This window comes from Microplitis demolitor, chromosome 1 (genome assembly GCF_026212275.2).
Source record: "Microplitis demolitor isolate Queensland-Clemson2020A chromosome 1, iyMicDemo2.1a, whole genome shotgun sequence".
Lineage (NCBI taxonomy): Eukaryota > Metazoa > Arthropoda > Insecta > Hymenoptera > Braconidae > Microplitis > Microplitis demolitor.
The window spans coordinates 10,652,719-10,676,757 of record NC_068545.1 but is presented as its reverse complement, the minus strand read 5'-3'; the positions used below and the strand labels follow the sequence as shown (position 1 = coordinate 10,676,757).

The 24,039-nt window shown below is 26.7% G+C and overlaps 1 protein-coding gene across 2 annotated transcripts; it reads left to right on the top strand.

Annotated features, from left to right (window-relative positions):
- The first annotated feature begins 11,549 nt into the window (after window positions 1-11,549).
- On the top strand, window positions 11,550-22,181 carry LOC103574940 (ubiquitin carboxyl-terminal hydrolase 45). Of its 2 annotated transcripts, none has more exons than XM_014442214.2 (4): window positions 11,550-11,933; window positions 12,619-14,681; window positions 21,675-21,844; window positions 21,929-22,181. In XM_014442214.2, exons 1-4 carry the CDS (start codon window positions 11,852-11,854, stop codon window positions 21,999-22,001), a joined length of 2,388 nt encoding a protein of 795 aa, XP_014297700.1. In that variant the 5' UTR covers window positions 11,550-11,851; the 3' UTR covers window positions 22,002-22,181. The 2 variants fall into 2 exon arrangements, with proteins under 2 accessions (XP_014297700.1, XP_008552730.1); XM_008554508.3 differs by having other exon boundaries at window positions 11,551-11,933; window positions 12,616-14,681.
- The last annotated feature ends 1,858 nt before the right edge of the window (window positions 22,182-24,039 follow it).

Genomic DNA, 24,039 nt, shown 5'->3' with positions numbered 1-24,039 from the left:
ATAATATTCCCATATTTGCTTGTGCAAGAAATTTATGCAATAGGATGTTTGATAGCATCTTGAGTTTACGTAGACATAATAAAATATGTATCTGTGAATTAGTCGAAGATAATGCACATACTAGTTCTAATGATGTCTTTCAACTAGATCATACTAATGATATAAATCTATCTCAAAATGGAGTCCTACCTGTAGCTAATGATAATTTAGAAGTTAATAATAATATAAATAAATTAAGAGGATCGGAATTTTTTGAAACGGCGTTGATAATAGCTACTAACTCTTATGGAGATGTAAATCTCAGTCGTTCTCAGGCAGAAAATATAACAACAACAATTTCTAATGTTTTGAACAGTAATTTTATAAATTCATTGAAAATGTCAGTTTTAGAGTCAGTTGATAGTACAGTTAGACATGAAGTTGAAACTAAATTTGTTGATTTGCAAACAAGTTTTGATCTAATAAACTCAGAGCATAAACTTTTTAAAACATTACGTGAGAGTAAGTGTTATATCGAACTAATATCCGAAATCTATGGTTATCGTCAAGAGTTACGTGATGGAAAACTCGAGTCAGTAGAATGTAAAGGTTCTATTATTCCATTAGCAGCTGTGCTTACGAAATTTTTTGAAATACCTGAAGTGTTACAAAAAACTCTTTCATATATGAATCACTTAAAGACAGAAACAAAAATTTCTAATATTATCCAAACTGAATTTTGGAAATCCAAAGTTCGTGACTCGAATAATTTTTTCCTTCCTTTATTTTTATATCAAGATGCGTGTGAACCTGGTAATCCGTTAGGTTCACACGCTGGTGTTTATAGTATGTCAGCGATGTACGTATCTATTCCTAGTTTACCACCAGAAATTTGTTCAAAACTTGACAATATCATTCTTTTTCAACTGGCTCACTCTAGTGATGTGAACAATTTCAGCGATGATATTGTGTACAGTAAAGTTGTTAAACAGTTGAACGATTTAGAGAATAACGGAATTGAAGTAAATATTAACGGACGAAGTATTAAAATCTTTTTGAAGCTTGCAATGATTCTTGGTGATAACCTAGGTTTGAATAAGATGCTCGGTTTTACACAAAGTTTCAATGTTGACCATTTTTGTAGATTTTGCAAAATAACTAAAAAGTCATCAACTCATCAAATTAAAATTAATGCTTCTTCATTACGTAATAAATTAAATTATGAATCTGATCTCTTAGAAAATAATTCACAGCTAACTGGTATAAAATCAAAAAGTAAATGGAACGATGTTGAAGGCTTTCACGTGACGGAAAACTATTGTGTTGACATAATGCATGATTTATTTGAGGGTGTATGTAATTACGATTTAGGATTGATTTTATATGATTTAATTAAAGTTAAAAAACTATTTACATTAGATAGTTTAAATTTTAAAATCCAATATCTTCAATATCCTATCGGCGTTAATAAACCTCCTCCTATATCTGATGCACACCTAGAAAAAAAATATTTGAAAATGTCCGCTGCTGAAATGAAGTGTTTTATTTTGAATGCCCCGTTAATTTTAGCTGATTTAGTTCCGAAAAAAAATATAAAGGTGTGGAAATTACTTATATTATTACGTCAGATAATTGGTATTGCGCTGCAGCCTGTGATAGATGATAACGATCCTATTTTGATCGATAATTTAATTGAAGAACACCATACTTTATACACTAAACTTTTTGGTGACGTTTTAAAGCCTAAGCACCATTTTATGTTTCATTATGCTGCCATTGTGAAAACTATTGGCCCATTAGTTCATGTATGGTCTATGCGTTTCGAAGCAAAACATCAACCGATTAAACAATGTGCATTAACTTCTAAAAATAGATTAAATTTACCAAAAAAAATAGCTATAAAAGAACAACTTTCATTAAGTAAAAAATTTCTTAAAAATGCTAAACTCGAATATAATTTTTCTCACGAAAAATTATCATGTAGTAATGAACGTCCTATTGTAAAAATTTCCTACGATATAAGCAACTACTTCCAGATAAAAAATGTTACTTATAAAAATGTTAAATATAATGTAAACAATATTGTTAAGCTTACTAACGATGATAAGCCAACGTATGGTTGCATAAAAAATATATTTAAAACCAAAGTTGATTCAACTGATTGTAAGTTCGCATTCATTATGAAAATATTCGAATGTGTTAAAAAAAATAATTTACTACAAAGCTATCAGTTACAAGAGACAGAAAAATATGATTTTATATTATTTGAAAATTTATTATTTTTTGAACCACGAAATATTGTGATAATGTCAGGTGCTGTACCTTATATTTACTATGATAACCATATGATTTAATCTATATATTTCATGAAAGTAAATTTATATTTAAAATTAATAATAAATAAATATGATAATTTAACTAAATTCAATTAGTTTATTACTAAGTATTAGAAATGATCTAAGAACTACTTAATACAATAATATTGCCTTTCATTATTATGATCTCATTGTATTAAGAATTATTATATTTATTGCAGATTCATGTAAGATTTATTATATTTGTTGTAGAAGTTAAGTTAAAAATATTTAGTTAACTATAAGTTATATGGCATAATTAGTGCTCCTTAATACATGTTTTTTATAATTAAATGTCGTTAAAGTGATAAGTAATAAAACAATTTACTATAAATACGTTGTTTAATCTATTTAATTATTAGTTATTGATTAAAAAAAAGAAAAAGAGTACGTAAAACCAATAGATTGCATGTCTGATTTGATTAAGTAATGTTTTTATTAAAATAAGCAAGTGATATACGATTGATTCAACTAAAAATTTTGTGCTAGTATTCTATTGTAGTAGTTAATCAGCGTTTCAGATTATTAATCTTTAACAGTTTGCTAAAGTTTAATATTATTGCAAACAAACAAGGAATTCTACGGTGAGTTTTCTATGGTGAAAACAACTAGACGCTTTTTGTGAGGTAAACTACAATTTCATCATGCTCGTAATGAAAAATTCGTTGTTCTCATAACTACATATACATGGCTTTTAGTACTATCCTGCATTGTGCTATAACTAAATATTATTCATGTAAATAAGTACAAAATAATCTTTTCATCAACTATTGACTGTTCTTGGTAACGTCAAAATTTCCATCGTGAATTTTACTTGATGTTTTTTTGTAAGGTAAACTATAGTATCGTTATGCTGATAATTGAAAATTCGTTATTCTCGTAACTGCATATACATATTTCATTGTACTATGCTGCATTAGTTACTATAACTAAATGTTATTTATATAAAAAAGTAAAAAATAATGTTTTTATCAACAATCAACTTTTCTTGGTAACGAAGAAATGTCCGTGGTGAATACAAATTGATTTTTTTTGTAAGGTAAACTACAGTATCGTTGTGCTGATAATTGAAAATTCGTTATTCTCGTAACTGCATATACATTTTTCATTGTACTATGGTGCATTAGTTACTATAACTAAATATTATTTATGCCCATAAGTACGGAATAATCTTTACATCAACTATTAACTGTTCTTGGTTACGACAAAATCTCCATGGTGAATTCTACTTGATGTTTTTTGTAAGGTAAACTATACTATCATTGTGCTTGTAATTGAAAATTCGTCGTTCTCGTAATTACATATACACAGTTTATCCAGCTATCCTACATTAGTTACTATAACTTAATATTATTTGTGCTAGTAATTATGAAAAAATTTCTATATTAACTACGATTTTGGTCTTGGTAACATTTTAACTTTCGCACCGATAAGTAAAAAACCTTACGTAATTCAACACTTAGGATTTAGTTCTATCAACAATTTCTTTGAATTTGATATAACTACTATTTGACAATTATATTAAAGACGAAAACGTTGAATTAACTAAGAAATAGTCACTGTAACGACAATTTGATTTTTACATGAACTAAAACTTGTTTGTTATGGAGACATAAAAAAAAAAGTTGTATTCGTATATCACTATTTTTTTTTTAGTTGCGGTTACTGATTTTTTCTCTCAGTGTACCTCTAATCCCGATGATTATCACTGCTCTTATCATTACGATAGTACCTACAGTTCTTATCGGAGCTTAATGAAATTTTCTACAATTATTCTATAAGCGATTATCTTGATCAGATTCGAAGATGGGCTGAATCGATTGATTAGCTTTGAAATTATGGTTGTTTGAAAAAATCAATTGTTATTCACTATTTAAGTTCATATAACATTAAAACTAAAACTGATAAACGATTCCAGTAAAAATTATCTTAAAGCTTGTTTGATATGCTTCAATTTATGACCTTTAGCTTTATGTTTTGACCATTTCTTTCAATAATTTAATAGCTTTGAAAATTCTAATGAAATTAAAAAATGTTGAAAATATGGTTTATATTTCACATAACTTATACATGTCCCATTATAATTTAGTTTCGTCAGTTGTATTTTATTGTGCATAAAATAACCTGTAAATTTCACAACTATTATGTATTTAAAAAGTATTTATTTTATTACTTTTAATGGTTCGTACGTACCTGTACGTCTGATAATTATATCTGATCTTGTCATCGTAATAGTAATTACAATTATAATCTTATACTAATTAAATTTTCTATACTTTGCTTATGTGAAAGTTAGTTTGGTACATTACCTATATAATGTTTAGTCAAATCAACTATCTGAAGTTCTCTATAAAAAATTAGTCGTTCTCTTTTTTTACTCTCACTCTTCGAAAATGAGCCTAATTTTATATCATTACTATACACTAATGTATATCACAAGATATATATGCATGTATGAAATTTTTTGAACATTTTTTAAATAATGGGGATTTAAGTTTGATTGATAGTTGACAAAATAAAAATTCAATATCAAAATAAAAATATTTTATAAATTTTTTTCTATTATAGATTCTCCTTATACTAAATTGGCCCGTGTCAGCCAAGTACAATCTATCATCACTAAGTGATTGATAATTTGGGAGGAAAAAAAGAAAAAAAAAAAAATGAGAATTTTCGAGAAATTCATTGATATTGAAAAATGTAAACAAATATCTTTATTTTACCAGGACCCAAAATACATTTTCCCTTTTAAATATACTCTTGCCAAAAATTAAAGAAGCCAAAAAATTCTTAAAATTTTTTAATCATTTTTGCAAAGCTGTAACTCCGTGAAAAATGATCGTATTAAAATTGAAAAAAATAACATTTTGTAGCTTAAAATCTCTTATTTTGGTGCATTTTTATAAATAATTTTTTAGAGCTATAGCTATTGCGCAAACATAAGAAATATCGCGAAACAAAAGTTTTTAAAATTTTATTTTCCAAAGAGTCTATGGGCCGTGGAAAAATATTTCCAGATAAAATAATGCATGAGCCAGTTAGCGAATTTATTTTGCTGCAATCTGTATTTTTTTAGAGATTCGTACAACAACTTGTCGCTAAGATATCAGCCGTCAAACGAAAAATGATCCTTTTTATTTCGACAGTCAATATTTCAGGTACTAATGATCGCACAGTAAATTGAAGATCGGCGTTAAAAACTAGAATAAATTTCTTACAAGAGCCTTTCATCATTTTTTAAAAAAAAATGTTTTTATTTATTTTTAACACTCATTAGAAGTAAATACAAAAAAAATACCTTTTTTTGAGTTTTTCCGTAAATCAAACGTTATTTTGTAAATATCAATGAAAAGACTAATGTTTCTAATTTCTTTTTTTTAGCTTGATGTACCCCCAATAACCCTGTAAATTTTTCAATTGATGTATCGAACCGTTTTTTTCGGGGTGATTAAATAAAGTTTTGCAAAAGAATTGAATGAATGAGTTTTGTTTCTTAAAAAAAGTAATCATCATCAAAATAAAAAAATTATTTGTTTTGGACTTTTCTTCTATTTTTACTTCGGTTACTCAGTAAATGTGAAGAAAAGAGAAAAAAAAATCTGTGTACCGGTAAACCCTGCAGACCAGTCCCAAAACTTCCCACTGTTTTTGAGCTCCTTGAGCTCGAAAACATAATTACTTGAAAATTTTCCGGCTCTTCGAACTCAAAAAACTATTAGACCGTCAAAAACATGCATTTCTCGCGTGGCTCTGATGAAAACTTTATTTTTGAAAATTGGACCGAAACCAATAATTTCCTTTTTTTTACTTATCAATTTTCATAGCGGTAAGTTAAAAAACAACGATTAAATCTTATTTTTTTAAATCAATTTCGTACCTTAGAAAAAAAACTCATATCAATATTTATTTTAAACTAAAAATTGAAATTTTAAAGAAAATTTCAATCTCGGACAACTCTCAAAAACCGACCAAAATTACACAACTGTATGACCTATTTTTTTGTAGGTTTATTTTCAATTTACATTTGAAAGAACAAAGTTTTCTGAATAAAAATACACTTATTCATCTTGAAAAAAAAAAAAAAAGAAAAAAATCGATGAACCGTTAACCGTACAAACCAACTTAAAAATTTCATACGGATTTTTTGAATACATATTAAAAAAAAAAAAAAAAAATTTCAATACCCGTTTTAAATTAAACAGTACACTTGGTGTTGAACTCGTTTAAGAAGTAAAGAAAAAATATCTTTGAATAATTAAAGAAACAAAAATTAAAATTAAAAGAATTAAAAATATTATTACTTTAAATTATTATTTACCGTAAGATAAAAATTTGATATTTAATCAAATTTAAGAAGTTAACAAAACATTTGAGTGAAACATGTACGAAAATTCGATTAAAATATTACAATATTTGTAAATATTTACTTAAAATTAAAAATAAAAATGGTTGATAAAATAAATGATGTATCATTTTTTTTTATTTTAATAAACAATCGTTTTTTTATGGATTTCATAATTTTTTACATTTTTTAATAAATATGAAAATTTTAATTGCCCCATTGGTGTTTACAAAATTTTCAAATGCCATTAAAGTAATCTAAGAGGTAAAACTACAATTAATAAATTGATATATGTATATTGCTTAAAACATTATTTCCAATAATTTTGCTCGTTGCATTAAATATCACGTTATAAATATCACCAAATTGTTTATTATTGAGAAATGCATAATATTAGTCACAAAATTAATGTATATATTAAAGTAAAATATATTTACGACTGTATAAATAATGCAATTATTTAGTTATAATTTATATATACATATATATGTACATATTTTACGATTTAAAGAAATTTATATGTCAATAAAGATTTCATTTTTTATTCCAAAGACGTTAAAATACATAATTTATCGATAATGTTATTTTTTACCAACATTGAAGTTATTTACTTTGATTATAATTTCCACTATAAATACTACTACATTAAGTATCAATTGATACTTCTTTTGAATAAATTAAAAAAAAAAATAATAATAATAATACTATTATTAGTTATTTAAACAGTTATGTTCACTTTTATGGCATATAAACAATTTATATATATAATGTTTTATTTATTAGGATAACTACAAAATGTATGTATCAATTAAAATTACTCGTCAATACAACTACAACAAAAAATTAACTCGTAACAAATTTCTCATCAACTGACTTTGACATTATTTATTTATAATACATTTTTTATTGTATTAGTTTAGAAGTTATTTGTCATTTTTTTAATAAAAAACTTTTCACTTTAACAACTACAAAATAATTATGTTATTTCATTATTTAATATTATTGAAATTACCGACTTAAATTATATTATAAATGAATAGCAATTGAATTAAACATTCAGTAAATATTTTTTTTCTTTATTTACCACTATATCAATGTACAATATACTTAATTCACGTATATTGAATATACATATAATTATCAGACTTAACCACGAAAATATTTGTATTTTGTTATTTATTCAATTTTACAGATTTACTCGCCATCTATAAAAAAAATGTAACATTGTTATAAGAACTCTATTTTATCTCAACATATGATAACAATTATTTCAGATTTCTAACTTTTTGACACTTCATGAAAACACTCAGTATTATTTTTCTTGTAATGTAGTATCTCTTACTATTTTACTATTTCGTAGGTTGGAAACATTACTATAGCAACCTCGATCTAGGGACATTAAATCTAGTTTTGTGCAAATCGTCACGGATCCGAACGACCTAGGTCGGAAGAGCGCTCCTTTAGGTGAACTATGCGAACTAGTTCGTCGATGATCTCGCTCTTAGTTCTTTTTATGTTTTTTTTTGCGTCAGTTTTACTAGACACTGGCGCTATGTGACCAACCGAGTTATTTACTTTTTCTGTGCGCGCCTTGATATTTCGAGAGACTATCTATATATTAGATCATTACTCAACGAGATTAGCTGTTGACTAATGATTAATATAAATTATTTAATTTTTTCATTTTTACTTAAGTAAAAGATTTGATGTGCTATAAAAAAATGTCAACTTTAATTGTAATAATTAGCATTTTTTAAGTATTGTAACATAATTACGCATTATACTAGAAACGAGACTAGCTGTTGACTAATTATTAATATAAATTCTTTTATTTTTTCATTCTTATTTAAATAAAAAATTTCATGTTCCATAAATAAACAGAAGTTGCAATAATCATAAATATATTTTTTTCTCGATTTATTGTTTTTATCAAATTATTTTAAAAAAAGAACTAATGAACTAATAGAGCGAACTAGTTCGCCATTGGATTATGAACTAAATTGAGCGCTCTCAGCGGTGACTGATTAGGCCCAAGACTAATATCAACGGTTTCTATGGTGTCTGCTGTGATGGCAACGATTGTTATGGAAACTGTTGTCATATCACCGGTTGATATGAAATCTGCTGTCATGGCAACGGTTTTTATAAAAACTGTAATCATAGCAACGGTGCTATATGGGAATGGTTGGTTATATTAGTGGCTGATTCGGACCATAGGCGCGCGCTGGCACGCAAAAGCCTTCTAGTATAAAAAAAAATTAATAGACATGAAATAACATGATAATTTGTAAGTAATTTCAATAACTCCGATTCAATAAACTACTTTTCAAAAAAATAAGTTGTAATTAACAGTAAAAAAATAAAAACGAAATAATAATTTTATTTATAATAAAAATTTAATTAAAAAACAAGCATGGCTATAATTTTATTTATAATAAAAATTTAATTAAAAAACAAGCATGGCTATTATTAGGGTCTTCGACAGAAATAAATTTTGTTTTTATGATAATGATAATGAATTGTTAGATTAAAAATTAACTTAAAAAATAATTATTTGTTTCGATTGATTAAAAACCCGATATTCAAATTATTGTCAATTAATCTAAGGTATTGACAGGTAGCGCCACAATGTTGTTAGGTGCACAAAATAATGTCCTTACAATTAGCATCATTTTTTTTATAATAAAATTACTCAATTAATATTGTTACGTCAAAATAACACATATTAAGAGTAGCGCTCCTGTTTAGCATTCGCCAGCGAAATAACTGGGACGGAGCTATAAGGATGACTGTTTATTTAAAATTAAAAGAAAATAAAAACAAAAATGTTTTGTTGTCTAAGAGATAAATTAAAATAATAAAAATTAAGTAAAATAAAATTTAATTAATTAAGTAAAATAATAAAAGCAAAATTAAAACAACTTCCAAATTTATTTGAATCAAAACAATCATTTAAAAATTATTACAAACAAAATTTAGTTTACATTAGACAATTAAATGCAATTTACAATTTTACACTTTTATAAAATGGTTTAACTCTCGATTTCACTTGTTATTTAATTTATTTAAAATCAATCAATTATTATTTAAATTCAATATTTAAATATTTATTCAATTAAATTGTTACCTTGATTTATTTGATCATTATTATTGTTATCAATAATTATTTATTCGATTTTTTTTTTATTTGTTATTCTTCCTTCTTAACTCTTGATAATTGATGAAATTTCATCAATATTGAATTTTATTTATTGAATGAATTATATTTAAATAATTCGACTTGAACTTGATAATTGATGGAATATTTATCAAATTTTTTTTTTTTATTAAATTGAATTATTACTTTTAATAATTCAATAATTATTTAAAAATATTCTGAATTATTTTTTATAATTCAGTTTATAAATATTTAAATCATATTACAATGATTTAATAAAGTTAAGGACCTTGCCTTTAAATAATTAAAATTTCGTCAATGACGAATGAGCTCACTTAGGAAACTGAAATCTTTTTCGATTTCCAGAAGAGCTGTTACCAAGTAGTAACATCCCTTCCAATAATTATTCAATTATACCAATTATTTTATTGGCTATAATTAAATCAAAATTTTTTTTATAATGATTATTTATGTATATATATTTTTCATGACTTCCAGTGCAGTTAGCAACAACGCATAAAGCATTGGAGTCGAATTCACAAATCAATACTTATTGATTCTTATTATTTTTTCTTTATTGCAATAAATTGATTTTATTATTTTAACATTTTATAATTTATTTCATTTTAATTATTATTTATTTGTTTATTAATAATTATTATTTTTTTATAAATGTTTCATTATTTCATTTCATATTTTTTTATTTTTATTATTAATAAATTTATTATTAATAATTATTTTTCATACAAAAATTTTTATCAATATTTTTATTATTTTAAAATTTTATTTTATACTTTTTATAATAATATTCTTTTCATATTTCATAATTTCATTTTATTTTCGATTATTAATCATCATTATTTATTTATTTATGTATTTTCATCAATTCATTTCATATTTCATATTTATAAAAATTAAATTATTTCATTGTTTCTTTTCATTATTTCATTTTTCATATTTATTTATTTTTAATTTCAATATTTATTTTATTCAACAATAATTTAATTATTAATAAATTTTATTATTTATTAATAATTAACAAACGTACAAATTTGAATTATATTCATATTTAAAACATTTTTTTTATTATTAAACTTTTTCCAATAATAATCTTACAAAAATAATTTGAATTTAAATTCAAATTTAAAAATCATCAGCCGTAATAATGGCTGAAAGTTACTTGCTAATTCATTAATTTATGCATAGCCAGATGGCATAGCATGTATGATAATTGATTGACAGCAGGAATAAGACGTCGTGACGTCACAATATTATTGTATCAATAATTTAAACGAACCGGCAATCACCGACAAACAATTTTCTAACGATTGAAATTAAAAAATTGAAAAAATATAGAAGTAGAGGGGTTAAATAGAAAAAAATATAAGTTGAATTTTATTTATTTTTTTATAAATAAACAATTACCCGACAAACAACTTTAATAGCCCAACATTGACCGACAAATGACCAACAAACGATTGCAATCAAAATAAATCGAATCGGCACATAATGAGGGGCTAAATAAGTGGAGCTATCAAACGGTAAAATCAAATCTAAATAATTCAGGTCAATTTGAGCTACTCCTCGAGTCGAATTTTGCTACTCAATTTTTGATGTCTCGAGTACGTCCAATAGCGGCTTTAATTTGACATCAAATTTACGCGCATTTTGACTGTTGATTGAGCTCAACTGGTTATCAGGGTTGATACCAACTTGAAGCTGAAGGCAACCGCTAATTTGTCATCAGCATCTCTGTCCTCTCATCCAGCCAAAACTTAATTAGCCGAAAATTCTGTCAGTTTTCAACCTACTCTTACGGAGAGTTTCTACACAAAAAATCCGAAGAATCGCATGTTATTGGTGCTTAACCTCTGTGATAACACAACCTCAAAATACCTAATGAATTTTATGAATTCGTAATTTTCAAAGGTTTTATTCTAATTTAGATAAACGTCACTCTACCTTTAGAAGATTTTTTTGTTGTGTAACCATTTTTCAACTGTATGATAAGATTCAATAATGGGCAAAAAAAAACGTCAACCTGATGCAACAGATATTAGTAGTCTTTTATCTGAGTCAGTCAGTGAAAGAATAAGCTCAGGTTAGCTTTCGAACTATCACTTCTATTTTTAGTATTTGTATTTTTTACCATCCCTGATTAAGAAAAGTGATTAGAAAAAATTTTAATGGTTTTTAATCTGTCTGAATTCTCAATAAAAATAAAAAAGTATTTGGAAGTATTCAATAAAATACAGTATTTTAGAATCTTCCTGAATCTCCATAAATAAAATTTCTAGTATTATTTAGCGATTGAAAAACGTCGGAAAGTATTTTACAACTTAATAATTTCAAATCGTTCCAAATATTGCTATAAAATGAGATTCAGCTATTACTTAAGTGATCCAAAAGTAATTGGAAGTACTCAAAAAATTTACTATTTTTGAATTTCTGTAAGTCTCTCCATGAATCGAAATTTCAGTATTATTTAACTATCGAAAAAAATGTGAAAGTATTTAAAAATTATTATACTGAAGTTAGCTGACGTCCGACCATTATTTAATGATTAAAAATTATTGAGAAGTAGTTAGATAATCAAATAACTTCTAATCTCCTAAAATTATTGAATAATGGGAGATTTTGAACTTTTCAAAAAGATTGAATGCTTAAAAACTAGGAGAATTTTAAGTTTATGGAAGTCAAAAAGCATTAAAATTTTTTTTTTAATTTTTCTAAATTGCTTTTCTTAATCCGCACACATTCATCTATGAAATTTTCTTTTTTAGCAGATTCATGCCGACATATTTCAAAATCTATTAACGCATCATATGTCCGTAAAATATTAAAAAAAGATGGAATTCACAGTAAATGTTTAGCATGCAATAACCTACATTCTGATTCAACTGAAATAGATAATGACAACTTGTCATCTTTGCTAATTTGTCTGCAGTGCGGTAATCAATCATGTGGTGAAACAGTTAAGAACCACGCGGAAGAGCATTATAAAAAACCACATAGTGACTCCCATTGCTTAGCTGTTAATGTTCTGGTCTGGAATGTTGTCTGTTATGAATGTAAAATTTCTATTGATGCTAGTAATAAAAAGCAATTACATGAAATAATAGAATCTATGAAAGTGTTGTCAACATCGAAATCATGTTCACGTTCTGATACTTCATCTAAACCGAGCGAAACAAACCCACGGGAATGCTATATTACGTCTCCTATTAATAATAATAATGAACAATCACTTGAGAATTTTTCTAGGGTTAGAGGTTTGAGTAATTTAGGGAATACGTGTTTTTTGAATGCAGTATTGCAATGTTTGGCCCAAACACCATATTTAGTGGAAGTTTTAGAAGATTTAATAAGCCCAGGAGAAAAGTTTATACTTCCAGGCGGTGAGTTGAAAATTCCCGTTAATGATGATGAAAACGAAGTGAGTACTCATACTTTACCACCAATTGAAAGTAAGTTAGATAGTTGTAGTAACTTTACTGCTGTGTTCCATAAGACTTTAACCGATATGCAAAATTCAAATGGTAATGAAACGTATAAACCATCTATTTTATTTAACGCACTTAAAAAAAAAACAACAAATTGTATGGACGGTAATCAACATGATTCCCATGAACTCCTCCGACATTTACTTGAGTTGATTAGAAATGAAGATCTCCAAAGGTATCAATCTGTTATTTTAAAACAAATCGGCTTTGAGAATAAGCAAAAAAGACAATGTATGGACACTATAAGCAAAGCATATATAAAATTTTACGGAAATCAAGCTAATTCTAGATTATTAGGTGTAGACACTTTATTTCAAGGCATCTTAGAGTCAACCATTCAGTGTACTGAGTGTTTACATTCTTCTAAACGCAGTGAATTTTTTATGGATCTTAGTCTTCCTGTCATGGTCGATAAACCACAATTTAATTTCAGACAAAAAAATGGTAATGAAGTTGATACAACATCCAGCAAATATTTTTCAAATAATAAAAAATCTAAGCATCAGTTAAAAAAAGAAAAAATAGCTTCTAGAAAAAACCGGAGACATAATCGACAAAGTACTATTATTAACGTTAAAGAGTTTTCTAATCTTGATAAAAATTTAAAATCTCAACAGATTAGTAATCATCATGACAAGGGAAACGATTACTCTAATTTAAAAATTGAAGAAGAAAAGGATGCTGAGATTCAAGTTGATTTGAAAAATCACATTGATTATACAATAGAATCAGACTACACTCCTTCAGAATTGAAAACAGACAGACTTAATGAATCTTTACTGGAGGGTTTCGATAAGGACTACCATTTCAATCCTGAAATGAAAAACTTGTGTGAAGAAGAAAATACTAATGTCCCTGTCTTGAATAACATTAATGAATTAGCACAAAAGCTGTCAAATACGTCCGTTAGTGATGATGAATTAACTTTTCGAACATTAGCACATTACCAAACTGACGATAATAATTTTTCAATAGAGTCTTGTTTAAATCAATTTACTGCACTCGAACTATTAACAGATAGTAACAAAGTTCAGTGTAAAGTATGCACTGATAGAATTAATAAAATAAAGTGTGGAGGAATTCCTGACCCGAAAATGGCTTACACTCCAAGTACAAAGCAATATCTTATATCTCAAGTACCTGCAATTCTTATACTTCATTTAAAAAGATTTCAATCTCAAAGATTCAATAGATATCAAAAAGCTGACAAACACATTTCCTTTCCAATGTTGCTGGATTTGGCTCCGGTTTGTAAAAATAATGCAAAACAAAAATTGTATTCTCTTTATGGATTAATAGAGCACAGTGGAACTATTAACGGCGGGCATTATGTAGCTTATGTAAAGGTAGTGTATACTTTATTTTTAGAATTGGAATATCATTAAAAAAAATCCGGGCGTCGGTTGGCCCTGCGGACTTGCCCCAAAACTTCCTACTGTTTTCAAGCTCAAGGAGCTCGAAAACATGAGTGTGACTACGGTAAAATACCCAGTACTTGAACATCTCTGAAAATGAGACCATTACTTGAATAAATTTATACAAGTTGAATTATTTAAAAATTTTAGCGTTGAATATAAGAAATTTTTGTATTGCAATATTTTTTGAAAATTTAGGGAGTAATTGCAATAAATATTTTTTCATTTCATACCGAAATAATTATAATTTTATTGAATTTAATACTACACGGAGAGAAATGTATCGTAAATATGACTGTTGCAATAAAAAAGTTTAGTAAATATTACTTTGCTACTTAGTACTTAATCCACGAAAAAAAAAGCATCTGAAATTTTACTATATTGTATAGTGAGATTTACGTCACGTATAGGAAGGGGTCCTGTGTTGTCGAGAGATTATTTTCAAGTAAAGTTTATGTCACTCTATGTTGATCTACCTTCCTTGTATGAGGGTATTTTCCTAAACAGCATGATAAGAATTACTGTGCTGAGTAGCTGCTATCTCTCTGTATAGTAACGCTAGCGCTACTAAACTTTCATTAGCTTTAGCTATATAGTGGTGCATCACTTAACCAGTGACTGCGGTAATGTTTTTTAATACATTACCAATTATTATATAATCATATATGTTGTCAAAACTGACATAAAAATTGATTCTTATCACCAATTTGTTATTATTGTTTATTATTTCAGTAACGTGTCAAACTAGTAACAGACATGAAAGTTTAAAAATTTTAAGTTATGTTACAGATTAAATTTTTATTATTAAATGTATTTTCGAAAATTTGAATTACTTGAGTCAATTCTTGAAACAAGTCATTTAAAACAACTGTGAGTATTTTTTTTTAATCTATATGTCCTGACGAAATTGTAAATATCGTGCCTTTTTTTTAATTAATGTTTTAATTTCTTTGTGAAAATTAATACAATTTCAATACACTTATTACAATTGAAAGTCAATAGTCATCCCTGATTAACAACTCCGATTGAAACTGATTGAAAACGTCCTATCAGATTTAATCGGAAATTTCTGATTGACATTTAATCAGTTTCAATCGGATTCAATCGGAAACTTCCGAATGATTCTGATTGAAAGTTAATCAGAAATTTCCGATTGACTTTTAATCAGTTTTAATCGGAATCATTCGGAAGTTTTCGATTGAATCCGATTGAAACTGATTAAAAGTCAATCGGAAATTTCTGATTGACTTTCAATTAGTTTCAATCGGATTTAATCAGATATTTACGGAAGGTTTCGATTGTAAATTAATCAAAAATTATCGATTCCCGGGAAAAAATAATTTTATATATTATTAAATGGTAAAAAATTAAAAAATCAAATATATTAAAATCTACGTTGAATCTATATTAACAATTAGATTTCATGTCATGAAGTAATATAGGATATACTATATTACCACCAAAAATGGCACTTGTCACTCTGTCAAAGAACAGAGGAGTGCTCGTGTCAGAATTGCTTCCAAGTCTGGAATACAATACGTCTGAACTACGTTTCTTACCAGGGACACTTCACAAGTGGTAGGCGCTATCTAGTGGCGAGCACCGAACTACTCCCAATGCTATTACCTAGGACTGGTGAATTTCCTCTCCTCTACATATATCTTTTCTCCTAAGAAATTTTTCTCTTGGTTCAAGCAACTTTTTTTTCTATTAGTTGGAGCATACGAAAATTCTTGCGTTAAAAACCCCCCACGAAAAAAATTTATTTAAAAAATATAAGTTAAAATACAAAAAATATATTTTATAATTTATAAAAAATCAATCAGAAAACTATTTTTTTAAGAGCTTGACATAGAAATGAAAATAACTAGAAAAAAAAGCGAAATTTTAAAAAACTTTATTCATAATAATTTTTGAGAAATGAAATTACCTACAAAAAAGTTTCTATGAGATTTTCTGATAAAACTGATAGTTTCGCCGGAAAAGTAAGAAGATCTCAAAATTTTCTATAAATTTGACTTTAAGCTCAAATAACTTTTGAACAGTTAGATTTATCAAAAAATGATGAGACTTTTGTTGTAGAGCATTCAATATCCTACAAAAATATCTATCGTGCATAATAATTCGTTGATTGGCTTGTAAGTTTGAAAATTCTAAAAAATAAAAAGTTTTTTTCCCGTGTTATTTAAATAGAAAATAGAAAAATTGATTGACGCCAACTGTAGTATTATTATTAAGAGCTTGGATTAGTACCGAAATTTTTATTTTTAGGTAGACTGTCAATTTTGGGATACCAAAAAAAAAAAAATTTTTTTTTTTAACTATCTTAATATATATATAATTTTTTATTGATGTTTCCTTTTATTTTCGTGATAGTTTTAAACTCAATCAATACAGTTTTTTAAAAAAAGTTTTTATATAATCCTGAAAAATGCTTGTTTTAACTTTTTATAAAATTGATTAAATTGGAAAGACAGATAAAATTCTATACTCAGATATTTTAAAAATTGCTGAATTAATGATAAATGGAATTCATATCTGCCCAAATTTGAATAATTATCAATACTATCTGAATTGTTATTTTACGATTGAATCCGATTGAAACTGATTGAAAATTGTCTGTCGAATTTAATCAGAAAATCTTCGATAAATGAATTATTATTTTCTGATTGAATCTGATTAAAACTGATTGAAAATTTTCTATCGGATTTAATCGGATTCAATCGGAAAATAATCGATAGATAAATTATTATTTTCTAATTGAATCCGCTTCGTTTGAAACGAAATTTTTTTTTCTAGCCGATACAAGAAAATTTTGTTGTTTATATTGAGAAAAAAATTCCCTGAAAATTTCAGCTCTTAAATTTAATTTAAAGTACTTTTTCTCGAGTATCAAATTTGTCCATTTAAAAAGTATATTAATTGAATAAAATTTTTTTTAAATTGCTATAACTTAGCCAGATTTTAAGCTATCGTTTTGAAACCAGTTTTAATTTGCAGAGAATTTGTTGAATTTGAAAGTCGATAAAACAAATTGCTCTAACTCGATCTATGTCGATTCTATCTGCTCCGAAAGTCTATTTTTCACTTGTTTCATATAATTTTGTTAATAGTGAAAAAAAAAACGGCTCATCGTACGAAAAAGATGCATAGCACCCATCTTTTAGAAAATTTCGTCCTCTACAGAATTGTTTATTATACTTCCCTGCTAAAAAAATCCGAGAGATTCTTATAGCTGTATGTATAAGGCCCTATACTTAACCATACAGCACTTCTCATAGAACTCATTCATTCTCATAAAATCTCTATGGAAACGTATAAGAATCTATGAGATTTTCTAAACAGGGTGATATCGCTAAAGTGCACTGTTTATAAGATACAATCAGTAGAACATTCTACAGTAAAAAGGATTTATACTATATTAAGCTTACAATTTTTATACTGTCTAATGTTAAACTACTCGTATCTCATAGATAATACGCATACCCCTATCAAAAATAAACGAGGGCCGCCTCCTCTGTCATCTACCGTTAGCATTGATTCTAGCGACGCTAGCCTCAATTCAGTGCCTCGTTTCATTTTTACTAAGGACTTTAGCTATATCTAGCTCATCAGAAAGATAGTTTAAAATCAAGTAGAACATTCTACACGGAGAAATAAAAAATTGATCAATCGGGATAAAATCGAGAAATAAATTATTATTTTCCAATTGAATCTGATTGAATTTTTCTCAATCAGTTTTAATCGGTTTCAATCGGAAAGTAGTTTTTAAAAAATTATTATTTTCCGATTAAATCTGATTGAAACTGATTGAGATATTTCAATCGGATTTAATCAGATTCAATCGGAAAATAATCGAAAATAAAAAATATTTTTTTCCGATTGAATCTGATTGAAATTCAATCGGAGGCCTCAAACGCTCCCGAACATTTCTAATTGAAAATTCGTTTCCGATTGAAACTGATAGAATTCTGATTGAGTTTCAATTAGATTCAATCGGAGTTTTTAATCAGGGTATATTTGTATGCAACCGAATAATTTTGAGGTTCAATAAAAAAAAAAGTTATAATTTCAACCCTGACGTTGACTTTTATTTTTATCTACAAATTAAATACTGACTTTAGAGAGAAAAAAATTATTTTGATGCTTAATATTACATTGAAGCTCAATTTCTCTGTACATTATCGTTATACGAATTTTTATTACAATAATAATTTTTTAAAAATTATTATTTTCTGATTGAATCTGATTGAATTTTTCTCAATCAGTTTCTATCAGATTCAATCAGAAAATAAGTTCTTAAAAATTATTATTTTCTTATTGAATCTGATTGAAACTGATAGAGAAAAATCCAATCAGTTTCAATCAGATTCAATCAGAAAATTATTTCTTAAAAATTATTATTTTCTTATTGAATCTGATTGAAACTGATAGAGAAAAATCCAATCAGTTTCAATCAGATTCAATCAGAAAATTATTTCTTAAAAATTATTATTTTCTTATTGAATCTGATTGAAACTGATAGAGAAAAATCCAATCAGTTTCAATCAGATTCAATCAGAAAATTATTTCTTAAAAATTATTATTTCCTTATTGAATCTGATTGAAACTGATTGGATTTTTCTCTATCAGTTTCAATCAGATTCAATCGGAAAATAATTTTTTAAAAATTATTATTTCCTTATTGAATCTGATTGAAACTGATTGGATTTTTCTCTATCAGTTTCAATCAGATTCATTCAGAAAATAAGTTCTTAAAAATTATTATTTTCTTATTGAATCTGATTGAAACTGATAGAGAAAAATCCGATCAGTTTCAATCAGATTCAATCAGAAAATAAGTTCTTAAAAATTATTATTTTCTTATTGAATCTGATTGAAACTGATAGAGAAAAATCCAATCAGTTTCAATCAGATTCAATCAGAAAATTATTTCTTAAAAATTATTATTTCCTTATTGAATCTGATTGAAACTGATTGGATTTTTCTCTATCAGTTTCAATCAGATTCAATCGGAAAATAATCGAAAATTAAAATTTTTTTTTTCTGATTGAACCTGATTGAAACTGATAGAAAAAAATCCAATCAGTTTCAATCAGAAAATACTAAATATTTTTTTCTGATAGAATCTGATTGAAACTGATAGAAAGTCAATCAGGACGCTCGAACGCTCCCGAACATTTCTGATTGAAAATTCGTTTCTGATTGAAACTGATAGAATTCTGATTGCGTTTCAATCAGATTCAATCAGTTTCAATCAGAGTTTTTAATCAGGGATATTTAAAAAGTGGGGACTACTGTTTAAGAATGCGTTTAATTAAAAAAAAAACATGCTTTTCCATAAAGCACAGAATCCTTTAACCATTATATCATGCTAATTCTATTTTTGATGTTTAATTTTAATTCCTTTTTTATTGTTTATAAACAATATTAACAATTTATCATACATTTTTATAAAAATTTGTTGAGGTTTTAGGTTACGAATTTTATGAATTATTACTCAATAAAATAAAACTTAGAGCTTATTTCAACAGACACTGATCCTTTTTAAAATGCCTATATACTCTAAGCAGCACGGTAATATTTACTGTGCTCGTATATACATTTTCACAGTACATAAGAAGCAACATCAAACAAAAATTTTCATTACTATACCGCATAGGAATTATTATTAAGCTGTTAAAGGTACATCACCTATACTACTTTCATCGCAATAGGAATGTTTACGGTAAATTTCTCTCCGTATACAATTCATGTATAATACATGAAAATTTATGGTAAAATTACAATACACTTTACAATTCTACAATAAAATTCGTGAAAAAAATAATTAAAGTTCGTGAAATTTCAATGACTTCATTGAAATATTAATTACAATATATTTTTTTAAATATACTGAAAAATGTAGCAAATAGAATTACAAACATCTTTTGTAAACTTTAAACGATTGCCATTTAAAATCAACGTATTGTTTTGTAAAATTACAAATCGGGTATAATAAATAAAAATGTATTGTAAAATTATAATACGCTCTGTAATTCTACAATGGAATTTGTAAAAAAAAAAATTGAGATTTGTAAATTTCAATGACTTCATGGTAATATTAATTACAATACTTTTTTTTAATTTTACTAAGGATTGTAGTGAATTAAATTACAAGCATTTTTGGTAAATTTTGAACGATTTCTATTTAAAATCAACGTACTGTTTTGTAAAATTACAGCTGGCGCGTAATAAATAAAAACTCATAGCGAAATTACAATACACTCTGTAATTCTACAATAGAATTTGTAAAGAAATAATTAAGGTTTGTAAAATTTGAATGATTTCACTGCAATATAAATTACAATATTTATTTATGATTTTACTAAGAATTATTGTAAATTGAATTACAAACATTCTTTGCAAACTTTTATCGCTTGTTATTCAAAATCAATGTACTGTTTTGTAAAATTACAACTCGTGTACGATTTATACACAGAGATGTTAAAATCACAACTTATATTAGTCGTTTTCTTAATCATGCAAGATTACTCAAATTGTGTTATAATTTTATATTGACATACATTGGTTTGTATTTTTACCATACTATTACTTTGTAAAACTATTGTAATTTTACAAAAATTTTTAACAGTGTAGCTTCGTAGGATCTTAAAACGTCGACATCTGATAAAAACTCGATTTTTGAAAATCGGGGTGGAAACAATAACGACAAACCTGCTTTGACATGTTGCGACAATAGAATACTTCCTCTCCGCTTCGCGTTCGGGGTGTGCCAAAATTATAAATCGCTCATGATAATTCTTAATTGCTGAAAATATTTTTATTCTTACATTTTGGAGTTTTCTTGGCTCCTAGCCATTAAAAAAAAAAATAATAAAAAACATAATCAATCCACACAATTAATAATTTTATTTAACACAGACTCGGAAGAAATTCGATTTCAACGATTCAAGATGGTCGTTCTTAATAAGAAAAAATGTTCCAAATATTGATGACGATCAAAATCACCATGATACTCATGAAGTTATTGTAAATAAAGAGAACAAAAACCTAATTCCAACTGGCCGATGGTACTACATATCCGATTCAAAGTATTAAAGAATTTTTTACTATTGTACACTATATAAAACATAATTTACGTTTTGCAGATAATTTCTAATGCAGCTTTGTTTCAGGGTAGTGGAAATTGACGAAGCAGCTGTTTTAAAAAAAGAAGCGTATTTACTATTTTATGAGCGAATTTTATGATAAAAAATCTAATACTCGAGTCCATCTATAGTTATGTTATTCTGACTATAAAATTATAATTCATGTGCATAAGTTGGTGAAAATGTTATTGAATTTTCATTTATAATGATAAGTTAATGAAATATTTGTAATTATTTGTTCGAAAGCTCAATAAATTTTGCTTATAAAAAGTTTCAATTATCAATAGGAATTTAAATAAGCTTTTTTAGCTTTCCGCTAAGAACATTGTAAAATTTCAAAAATTCGGGAAGTTATTGTTTTCATCCCGATTTTCGAAAATCGAATTTCCTTCATATGTCGAAGTCTTCAGGTCGTAGGAAGTTATTCTGACCACTTTCAGAGTCGTAATGCGATATGACCGTTATTTTTATATTAGGTTAGATCACAAAAAATTGACTAATTACCCAAGTAATACATGCTTGAGCCAGATTCTGGTGCCAGTGGCTCGAACAAAACCCCTAGTCACTGGTGTCTTTTTCTACGTATGGGTCTTGCGCAAGATCATGTAGCAAGAAACCGTCATCAAGACTTGTGCGATTTGTTCAAGATATCGTACATTAGAACTTGAAGACACCTTGGATACGGTGCAGTCGAAAAGTTTCTGGCGCATTTCTTGCACCAGTAACTTACGGTAGGTACATAGAAAAAAAGGTTGACTTGACCCAAGAAAATTTTTGTCTTCATTCTTTTATTCTTGGGCTGAGTAATTGTCTTTTTTCAATTCGAAAACATTTTCTTCGACTAATATCATAAAAATATTGTATCAAGAATAATCAAATTTTAACTAGGTTCAATATTCTTGATTGAAGAATATTTATTTTAAATCAAGTCTATTGTGTTTCTAACCAAGTAAAAAAAATTATCAAAACAAGATGCTTTTCTGTCTTAGTTGGTGAGTATAGTAAATTGTCACAATATATATCAACATCTCAAACCAAGAACTTTTTTTGCATCGCAGAAGAATACTTACTCCCAGTTTGAGAAAACTACTTTATCGACTTAAAACAACTGTCTATTGGAATAAAAATATTTTAATTTTGATTTAAGAACGGTTTTCAGATAATTTTGTCCCAGCTTTTTTCTGAAATAAAAGCTCTAAACGCAAAATAAAGACACAGACCCGATGCTTTACTTTATGAACTAGCGAAGTGCACTTGAATTTTTTGATAACTTCCATTTGTTTACGAGAAAAGCTTGGACAAAGTTCCTATTTAATGTACAAGTGCAACAGAGATAGTACCGTTTATCCAGTTGAATGCGAATAGAGAAACAAATGAAAGCGCGTCTTAAACAAATTATATTCTTAATTTAATAAAATATGTTTTTTTGAATCATGTAAATATTTCCTTAACCGAAGACATAAAATTCTCCCATTTAATACAAATATCTTCTTAAAAGAACATAATTACTTTCTTTATTAAAGAAATAATATTTTGAATTGATGATTTTTTTCTCTTGATTGAAAAAAAAAAACGTCTCGATTCAAAAAAATAAATAAATCTACTTGGAAATATATATCGACCTGTATTTTGAGCGAATTAATCTATTATAAATATTAAATTTTGTGAAGCAGGATAATTTATTCAGAATGTCATAGTACGGTACTAAAGGGGATAAGGAATAAACTTTCTCGATTAATTGTTTATAAACGAATCGAGAAAAATAAATAGTTTGCTCACGCTAGGAATCGAACCCAGACCGATTCGGCGACACGCGAGAGCTTTACCAGTTACGCTACCCAACCTTGTCTGAACGTTCGTTTACTTTATCTATATCCAGTAACCACACTGTACAATGTAGAGTCTATACTACCGTCACTTTAATATAGTACAGTTACCTTTCCGCAGAGAATTTTTGCGTTGAGCCGTGAGTGCAATCGCTGTTGGTTCAAACGTCTACGTTTACTTGCCGCAACACATCAAAATACTTAAACCAAAATTTTTCTTGCCATTGAGTTGAGTACTTTTAATTCTTGACTAGAATCACAGATCCTCTCGATTCAAATTGATTATTCTTAAAGAAAGAGTATTTTACTCTT

Excerpts from the sequence above, each read along its gene's own strand:
- LOC103574940 (XM_008554508.3), top strand. The coding sequence starts at position 11,852 with ATGGGCAAAAAAAAACGTCAACCTGATGCAACAGATATTAGTAGTCTT. Across the intron at positions 14,682-21,674 it reads ATTATGTAGCTTATGTAAAG|ACTCGGAAGAAATTCGATTT; the intron begins GTAGTGTATACT and ends TATTTAACACAG. Across the intron at positions 21,845-21,928 it reads TACTACATATCCGATTCAAA|GGTAGTGGAAATTGACGAAG; the intron begins GTATTAAAGAAT and ends GCTTTGTTTCAG.